Below are 10,446 nucleotides of genomic sequence, written 5' to 3'. Positions count from 1 at the left end.
ACTCACAGACACACCCCAAATGAAAGAATAGACCATTCCAAGCTTTTACTTGTTGTTAAACAAATATTTAAACAACTCTATTTATTCAGAGTAATATAAATATACATTGAAATTGTTTTAAAGGAAAAACTACAAACACAAATATTTGACTTCTTCATCACATCAAAGACTTCAGGAACGTTTATTTATAGTGTTATCATGATTATTACTATCTTTTTTTTTTACAATGAAACAATCAGATTAGTAAAGCGTTATTTATTGTCTCGAATCACATGCGACTAATGTGGACATTTTTCTATTGGGAGTAGTATATACTAAACTAAAATACGTAAAAATGACAAAAACACCGAAAGGTATATATATCTGTAGGTACAGACAAATGTATATGTATATATTGAACGCACCTCACGAAGAAATAGTTGAAACGTGTTTGGCGTTACAGTAGCGCTGCAAGTCACAGCATCATCCTGTTGGTTGAGTAGGGGAGAGAAATAGGGGTAGCAAAACTTGTTTGGTGAGGATCGCAGTGTTCTGTATACAACACAGTGATTGCGTGTAGAGGTTTGGGGCCATCTTAATTTGTTGCTGCTGTGTCACGTGTCATTCTGTAGTGCAAGGCTATTTTGAAGCGCAAGACGGAGGTGTAAGTTGAATCATTTCGGAGTTAAGAGCTGTGAATAATTCTGAAAGGTACGTAATTTGAAAGTTCACTGACATGGCCCGTATGATAGACACCACACTTGAAGGGAAGAAATATAACTTTTCACCTTAGTAACGGAATTGTTGCTACTGCGCATGCTCCATCTTCTCAAAAGGGACTGAACTCAATTTTGAAAAAAAGCTGCAGTTGTACTATATTTGCTCTGTATTCTTTCATAGAATTGGGCGTTGTGAAGCTTAATGATTTCGATTTAATGCAATCTTACAAATATATGTGCAAAGTACGCTTAATGTTTGATACAACAAACGTTTTAAATCGACCACCTATATTTACTTAAGCCTTGTTGAAGTTGTTGCCGTGACCTAAACGTGTATTAGTCTACTAAAAGTTTAATTTACGACCTTTTAATTTTATTAAATTTATAAAAAAAGGTTTACTTATAACCTTATGAGTTGTTATTGAAAACTTTGGTAATACGTTTCATTTTCGTATTTAAGCACATGGCTAGGAATCAATCGGATAGTTTAAAATTAAATGAAATATTCTCATAACTCCTTTACGTTTTTTATTGCTTAGTTAGAAGACATCAATAACATTTAGCCATATTAAATTTTTTTAAAAGTACATAAAAGATGGATTGGGAGCTTTATTTATAGGATTAAGGAAATTATTTTAATGTAAATATCTTTAATTTTTGGCATGCAGCTATTACATATTCCATTCTTTTATATAAATATATAGACATACTATTGTAAAAAAATTTTTTTAGATTTCTGTGGCAGTTATTCTTCATAATCTGGAAAACTTCGTTTTAAATTATGTGCTAACTTATTTTGTGGAGCCCCTCCGGTAGCTCAGAATTGAGTCCGAAGACTCGTAACACTAAAAATCAGGTTTCTATATCCGCGGTTGGTTGGCCAGCACAGATAATCCTCTGTGTAGTATTGTTCTCACTAAGAATCAAACAAACACTGAGGAAGGAATCGTTAGAAAGCGCCATGTTATATTTTATAAGGTATTTATATTTTAGCCGATATAATTTACGTGTGATACAATATCAAGTTGTGCTCTGAGAATGCCTAAATCTGCTGTGAAACGCTGTATTTTTGTTGTATTCACCGACTCTGTGTTTCACATTTTGCCTTCACTTAAGGTTGCTATTCAAGTTTGTATTGTTGCATATGCTTTTCGATCACCATTTTTATATTATTTTACTTTCAACATTTCTGTCTAGTAGACGTATGAAAGCAGTATTCGACAAACCTTTTTTTCCACTCTTGTTTTCATATCAACATTCCATCCATTAAGTCCTCGAATTTTACGTTATGCGAAGATGAACTATATATACCACAATTTTTTATTCTTAAAGTGGTAAACGAACTGACGAGAACAGCCAGTCTGCATGTTTGGTCTTTAATCAGATGTAGATTTTATTGGAGTCTCGTGAAAATAATAGTTCTCTCATAGGGTTTTTGAAGCATATTTGAAGACATTTTTGGTGTACAGTGTGTAAAATATGTGATATTCGTGGACGATTAATGATGTAGTTCCATACCAAGTTAATAATACATAACTCTAGCTGTTTCCAACAGATGTTGTTCTGGGGAACTTTTTATTTTATATTTCGAGCGCAGTTTATTAAATTTTTTTTTTAGAGTTATGATAGAATAAGTTACTTTAGATAAACGTTAAACTAACACTCTTATCTTTAGGCCTACTTATAGTTTGCTTTGAAAAGGGCGGAGTAACAATGTCATTTATGTTTATTCAGAGACACTTGTAATTAATGTGGTCTCTAAGCCACGAATATGTATGTACTCTACTCGTGAAGTGCTCTGAATTGCTCGTGAATCACCAAGCATCACTTACACACGCTATTGCTAGAAGTATTAAAATGACTTCTGTTCCTATTAATAATAACTTCCGACCAAAGAAAGTCACCTTCTTAAAGCGAAACTAAAAATTAACTTTGTATTTAGTATAACTAATTAAATATACTTCTCGTATGTTCTAAGTTATAAAGATTAGTATGCATTGGTTTCATTAGTTGGGTACCCTCACTGTAAACGATATTTTCAATCGTAAACCCGATAACAATCTCTCGAGGTTCAGCCAGCTTAGGAGATTTTAGGTTATTCTTAAATACATATTTTAATATAACGATGCAAAATAGTTTTTGTTATAAACGTATAATAATTAAAATTAGAAGTAATGTAACTAGATATGCCAAACATTCCAACCCACACCATCAATAACGAAACAATGGTGTTTACCTTTGTTACGGAAGACACAAACAATTGCTGTTAGTTTCAGGTAAGTACTGTCGTAGATTTAATGTTCTTTGAAAAACGTAGCATTTCTATAACCGTGTACGAGAATAACTTTTCACCAAACTCTCTACAAACATGTGACTAATGAAGCCCATTAAACAGCTCTGATAGTGTAATTTTAGAGTAGAGTGGCAGCTGATACAAATTACTACAACACATGCTACTACTTAAATGTTGAGTAAGTAACAGGACTTTACCAAGAGTACAGCCGAAAACTAATGATTATGTATTACGAGAAATTAAATGAATGCCTGAATAGTATGATAAATAGCTAGAATATTGGTGCTTTAAACGAAATATAACAAAGTTAAATGTAAGAAAAAGATGTTAAATACACTATGGAGCAAGAAACAGGAAGTAATAAATAAAGTTCAATAAATCTTTTGTAAAAACCGAAAAGTAAACTCGATAAGCCTCAAGAAAGTTCACTAATACTAATATGAATTACAAATAAAAGTTACAGCAATCGTAAATATGGCAAATAAAATAATCAGCAAAACTAGTGTAACTTAAATAATGACGTAATGTTATACTATATATATATATATATAGAACTATTATATAGCTAGTATTAACTATACAAAGTAAGAGCTTATACTAATGGGCAGTAAAACCAATGGTGGTCAATACACTAAAGTGGTTCACTATTACTTTAGACAATTTCCGAAAGGATTAAAATGTACACTTGAAGGTTTTGAAAAGGTCATGATAGTATGAAATATTTTCAGTAGCAAGATTATTGTTAAATTTCTGACAGAATTGAATGAAAGTCAGGAGGGGTTTTCTGTGACTTTTTGTTTATTCAAGTCAGTGTGTTGGAAGGAACTCGTCCATGTACACATGTCCACAACCATGCAAGATGGCTGTGCCCATAGGATGCTGCTCTCAAGTGGAGGTGAACCCTGTAGCACAGCGGTATGTCTGCGGACGTAAAATGCTAGAAACCGGATTTCGATACCCGTGGTGGGCAGAGCACAGATAGCCCATTGTGTAGCTTTGTGCTTAACTACAAACAATCAAGTGGAGGGATGTGACATTTTCCAATAATGCTACACCCAGTGCCTTCTGGGGGTTGCAATTTGAACGGATACAACATATGGCTGCTTCATGAGATGGATGTGGTGGTATCAAAAATGGGTACTCCCAGCGCCATATTTTCCAATATGACTGCGACCACTTGGGACGACCATCTTGCATGTGACAGCACAAGGTATGGTGATAGTGGTGGATATGCACATCAGAGGTCAATGGTCAAAGTAATGTCAAGGCCAGAGGTCATACAGGCCTAATCTCTGCCATGTACTATATATGGTGAAATCCCACTAGCTGTTTATTTATTTTTTAATTAGTATACTGTGGAGAAAGATCCGTGTCTATATACGGCTTGCATAATATTTTTATATCTCGGGCTGCATAGTGCTTGCAAAACAGAGGCATCGCTATTATTTTTGATTCATATTAATTGGGCGTTTTATATATGCAACCAACTTTTTCTAGAATTGATGTTGCATAATATGTTTTATTTATTTTGCTATGATAAGTAAATAAATCCTAATTATTTAAACGACATTAAACTAATTGTGACATTTAAAAACGAAGAAAGTACTAATTTTTATGTAGTACTAAACTATCCGTTTATTCAGTTTTATTTGTGAGTTTACGGTATGATATTTGCTATGACTGTTGTGACCTGTTATAATAAGTAAGTGGTAAACTAAGGCTAATACGGTGCGAACTGGTTATATAAAATGCGTATTCATTGTAATACTTTTCATGTTCCTTAACAGAAAACGTTTCTCATGTATGGAGAACCCTCTTTTTTTATTAATACAACTTTATGTTCTTTCTTTACTTTTAAATATATATGATTTAATTTTGCAGCACTAAGTAATCTGCGAAACTCAGTTTTTTCTTGAAACACGTTTTTGATAGCAACCTAATGTTTTTTATAGAGTTATAGTTACCTTAGGCTACTGAATGATTCTAGTTTGTTTTCAAAGATCTACGTACTGTACTTAGATATCCTTTGAAAGTCCCATGTCTCTTTATTAATACTAGGAAAACTTTGACGAATGCCATGGGTTTGTTTTTTTCCAGAATTTGTGCAAACAGCTTTAATTTTCAAATGATAGGTTAGAGGAAAGGCAGCTAATCAACAAAACCCACCGCCAATTTTTGGACTACTCTTGTCAGACCTAATAGTGGGATTTGACTGTCGCAACCATAACCCTAAAGTGCGAAGTGCATATTAACGGCAATGGGGCACGAACCCCGGATAAATAGTCCAAGCATGCTAACTACTAGGCCACGTAGCCCGACTTTCACGGGATTGTACGTCTGAGAAAACTCGCTTGTTTAGAGTCATAAATTCAATAATTTAACGATAATATATTGATAATAATACATCTCATAGTCTTTTAATAATTGAAGAAATATAATTCTTCTCATTAAAATGCTTCAAGAAATTGCTCAACATTTAAACTGTTGGCATGGTTATGAGATAGCTTCGTTTCGCTGTTCTTTTTGTGGTGTCATTATCTTAAATTGTCAGCGATACAATTACACTTCTAATTCACTTCAATTTCTTTCTTTCTTTTTTTCAGATATGCATTGCTAATCATAATGGCCAGACTATTACTTTCCACCAGATCTTTACGACGTCTACTGTATCTTGTTGTCATCTGGATATGTCTGTGTTACTTGGTGTTCCATTTCACCCGTCCTTTGAATGCCGTATCGCTACTAGCTGATCACGTGCAGCGCGGCCTTTTAGAGAAGTCCGTATCAAAACAGCTGGTAAACAATAATATTGCATTCCAATTTTCAAAAGAAAACCCACAAGTTGACACATCACCTAGTCTAGGAGAAAAAGAATTCCTTTATTTTCTGTCCAATAATTCGAACTTACCTCTAGCCTATTGGGCTGCCAATAAAAATAAACAGATAGGAGATAAAACTTGTGTGAAATTTCCTAGTCTGTATGACTTAGAGTTTAACAATATTTATTGGCAAAGTTTTCATAGCTCCAATGGAACCTTTTATCTTTACGGAGCTTATTATGACGATAGATGGCGCGGGGGTAGCTTACCAAGTGTTAGAATTTTGGGAATGGTTGATAGACTAAAGCCTCATCCCACAATCTGTCAACTGTGGTTTGACAAACTAAAGTCGCCACTTTTCTCCCCCGTGACTTATACTTACGCTTGGCATACGAAGTGGGGAAACTACAAAAATAACATTTTACAACCATACGTCATATCCTGTAAGATTCCCAAGGAATCAAAAGGTCAAGTACCAGCCAGCGTTTCGTTAGTAGAACGGAATTGTCAGAAACCCTCTTGCAATTTGAGAGTGGTTAACAACAGGCCGGTTCGGAAGCAAGACTTTGCAGTGTGTGTAAAAGGTCTTGATTTTCTCCAGAATGATCTCAGTGTACGGCTGGTGGAGTGGTTAGAGTTGCTGCGAGCTGTTGGAGCTAAGAAAGTTTTTTTGTATGAGCTCGAAATTCACCCAAACATCTCCAAAGTTCTTCACTATTATCATAATCAAGGATTTGTTCAACTAACCCCTATAACCCTCCCAGGAAACCAGCCCAACCTGCCTGGTTTTCGTCACCTTTATCTAAAATCTAAGCTGACCAACAAGCGCCAGAATGAACTAATACCATACAACGACTGTTTATATAGGAATCTATACAGCTACGAGTATTTAGTTTTATTAGATATCGATGAGTTTATTCTTCCAGTGAAACACGACACCTGGGGTGAGCTAATGAAAGTTGTTGTATCTAAAGCTCTTCAGGAGAAAAATTACACCCGCGCTAGCTATAACGTAAGAAACGTTTACTTTCTGGACGACTTGAAAGATGGAGAAGAACTTCAACACGAAACCCATGAAAAAGGAATTCCTTCTTATCTTCACATGCTTCAACATGTTTATCGTTCAAAGAACTTTACGAAGGCTGGCTCCTATGTTAAATGCTTCCACAACACCGAACGAGCAGTTTCCTTACATAACCATTTTCCTCTGAACTGTTTTGGAACATGTACAACATATTCCATCAGCACCGATTTAGCTCATCTTCAACATTACCGGAAGGACTGCGTAGGAACTCTCAAAAACAGCTGTAAAAGTGACTTTAAGGTGTACACGACACGTGACACTGCCATCTGGAAGTACAAGGATACCGTCATACGGCAGAGCACGTTAGTTCTGAAGAAATTAGGATTTTTTCCTTAAAAGAGTTTGGACAAAAAACAGACAGTTTCTTGAAATGGAATGTTAGGTATCCAACAAATTTACCTTGATGGCTGGTTGGTCAGTTGCACTTGAGAATGTGTTGTTTCAAAAGCTTTTTATTTGGGGTGGGGTGGAGGGGGGAGTCGACTTTTGAACAATAATAGATGTGATGTATTATATATATATATATATATATAGTATTGTAACATAAATTCTTGGGTTAAAAGTACTTTGGATCATTTCAACATAAAAATTAGAAATGCCACTTTTTTACTATTAAACTACATATATAATTATAGCTTTGTATTTGATCAACATTTACAAGATGTAACAGTCCCATATAGGCTAAAAAGTTACTCGATAATGCTGGAGTATAAAAAATTCCATTAGACTTGTCTAACAATAAGTTAGACTTTTCCTCATTAAAGACTGATATTTAATTCATTTCACAATCTTTTAATAGTAAGTTCATGACAAAATTGTGCTTTATAAACTTCACATTATGTTTTGATCATCCCACGTGTCACCCTAACGTTGTTCCCGGAACTTTTCAAAGACGATCGATGTTCTGTAAATACTAATTTGCACATAGCAGCCAATCAATTTGTAAAACGTTAAGATGTTATCCACACTTTACAGGTATTTATATAAAACGTAGTTTTTATATTGAATTTTATAAATTTGTAGTTACTTATAACCTTAAGATAATATCGAATACACAACTGAAGTTGCACTTTAGATAGATGAACAATTACATAATTTTTTTCTATTGTGGCTTGATGGTTAGGGCACTCAAATCGCAATCTGCGGATCATGTGCTAGAGTCCCGTCACCGACAATGTTCGCTTTTTCAGCCGTGGGGGTATTATAATGTGACGATCAATCCTACTTTTCGTTGATGAAAGAGTAGCCCAAGAGTTGGCAGTGAGTGGTGTTAATTAGCTGCCTTTCCTCTATTCTGCCCCCCCCCCAGTGGCCCAGCGGCGGGTCTGCGGACTTACAACGCTAGAATCCGAGTTTCGATACCCGTGGTGGGCAGAGCACAGATAGCCCATTGTTTACCTTTGTGCTTAATTGCAAACAAACAATCCTCTATTCTGTTACTACTAAATTAGGGACAGCTAGCACAGATAGCCTCGAGCTGCTTTGCGCGATATTCAACAAAACAGCGAAACAAAATCCTCTGTTACATGTTTTCATGTAGATATACTTGTGCCATTCAATTAGACATACAGAATATTCCAGAATAATCGAAGAGAGTTAGAGAAGACCGTGTTATTTAATCAACTTCAAACCGTCTGAAAGTTAGATTTTTAGAATACTTTCACGAATTATTAACATTATAAGCCACGCGACCATTTCAGTAAGATTTGTTTTGTAATTTATTGACACATGATGTTTTGTGCTTTGCTGTGATATATTTTTGCCAAAATAAAAAAGTTTATGTTCCAATTATGTGTTTTATTGAATAACCTCATTGGAACAACTGAATGTAAATCATTATTAGACAATGATATTAAAAAAAAAATGTCCTGCGAACTTCAGTATATTAGGACAAAATTTTCTTTGTGGATTCATGTGCTTAATAAATATACTTAGTATTCCGAAAATTGTTTAATATCGAAGTCCAGTTCAATCTACACTTTGATCAACGTGTGTTATTGGGTTATACTACTAGTACTACTATCAATATTACACTCATCATCAGTAACCATGAAGCAAAGAGAGATAAGCAGGACCTATATCACATCCAGTTTTTATTATGCTTGATTCACGTGGTTGTAGTATGAATAACTTCTGATCAAAGCAAACTACCTACATAGATTAAAATTAACTCTATAATTAATGCAGCTAATTTAATATTCCGTTCTATCTAGGTGTTTATAAAGGTCTGAAACAAAAACGTAGAATGTATTGATTCATCAGTTGGATACCACCATTGTTAGTAATGTTTTCGATACTTCACATTTTCTTCGCTGTATCTGTCACTTTCTAAAATTATAATAAGTTAAACTGTATTGTGAAAGATAATTTCTTTGATTCCATAGTCAAGCATTAAAAGTTAAACAAAAACTATTGTTGGTGACCATACGATCTTGATTCCTTGTATTTTTGATGGCTATATTAAATCAAACGTACTTAACTGTAATGCGTACAATAGTATTTAACTGGCAGATTTGCAGTATCTGCTGAAGTGATAGTGTTACAGTCAGTATGTTTAAAGTAATTAATATACTGATTGTAACACTATCACTTCATCATCAATATCCAAACACACTGACTGTAACACTATAACTTCATCAACCATATCCGATTACAATGCATATTAAACAATATACTGATTGTAACACTATCACTTCATCATCAATATCCAACGATATCCGTTTACTATAAACATACTGACTGTAACACTATCAATTCGTCAACAATATCCGTTTACTATAAATATACTGACTGTAACACTATCACTTCATCAACATCATCCGTTTACTACAAACATCCTGACTGTAACACTATCACTTCACCAACAATATCCGTTTATTATAAACATGCTGACTGTAACACTATCAATTCATCAACAATATCCGTTTACTATAAATATACTGACTGTAACAATATCACTTCATCAACAATATCCGTTTATTATAAATGTTTTTTTTGTTTGTGTGTGTTTTGTTCTTCTTACAGGAAAGACACATTGGGCTATCTGCTGCGTCCACCGAGTGAAATCGAAACCCTGATTTTAGCGTTTTAAATCTGTAAACTTACTGCTGTTCCAGTGGGGGATATACTTCGTTGAAGTGATAGTGTTACAGTCAGTATGTTTATAGTAAATGGATGATGTTGATGAAGTGATAGTGTAACAGTCAGTATGTTTATAGTAAACTGATATTGTTGATGAAGTGATAGTGTAACAGTCAGTATGTTTATAGTAAACGAGTATTGTTGATGAATTGATAGTGTTACAATCAGTATATTTATAGTAACCGGATATTGTTGATGAATTGATAGTGTTACAGTCAGTATGTTTATAATAAACGGATATTGTTGGTGAAATGATAGTGTTACAGTCAGCATTTTTATAGTAAACGGATATTGTTGGTGAAGTGATAGTGTTACAGTCAGGATGTTTATAGTAATCGGATATTGTTGATGAAGTGATAGTATTACAGTCTGTGTGTTTATAGTAAACGGATATTGTTGATGAATTGATAG

The 10,446-nt window shown here is 34.2% G+C and overlaps 1 protein-coding gene across 4 annotated transcripts in view; it reads left to right on the top strand.

Annotated features, from left to right (window-relative positions):
* The window catches only part of LOC106463842, a 16,882-nt gene extending 8,731 nt beyond the window's left edge, over positions 1-8,151 (top strand). For 2 of the 4 annotated variants that reach the window (XM_013923921.2, XM_022391462.1), the window contains exon 2: positions 5,595-8,151. In XM_013923921.2, the coding sequence (XP_013779375.1) occupies positions 5,614-7,230 (1,617 nt within the window). In that variant the 5' untranslated portion in view covers positions 5,595-5,613 and the 3' untranslated portion in view covers positions 7,231-8,151. Of the gene's footprint in view, positions 1-537; positions 691-5,594 lie in introns of those variants that run through there. The other 2 variants (XM_022391461.1, XM_013923920.2) reach the window with 2 other exon arrangements.
* Positions 8,152-10,446: the final 2,295 nt, after the last annotated feature.

Source organism: Limulus polyphemus, unplaced genomic scaffold, assembly GCF_000517525.1.
Source record: "Limulus polyphemus unplaced genomic scaffold, Limulus_polyphemus-2.1.2 Scaffold1497, whole genome shotgun sequence".
Classification (NCBI taxonomy): Eukaryota; Metazoa; Arthropoda; class Merostomata; order Xiphosura; family Limulidae; genus Limulus; species Limulus polyphemus.
This window is presented reverse-complemented; position numbering and strand designations above follow the sequence as displayed.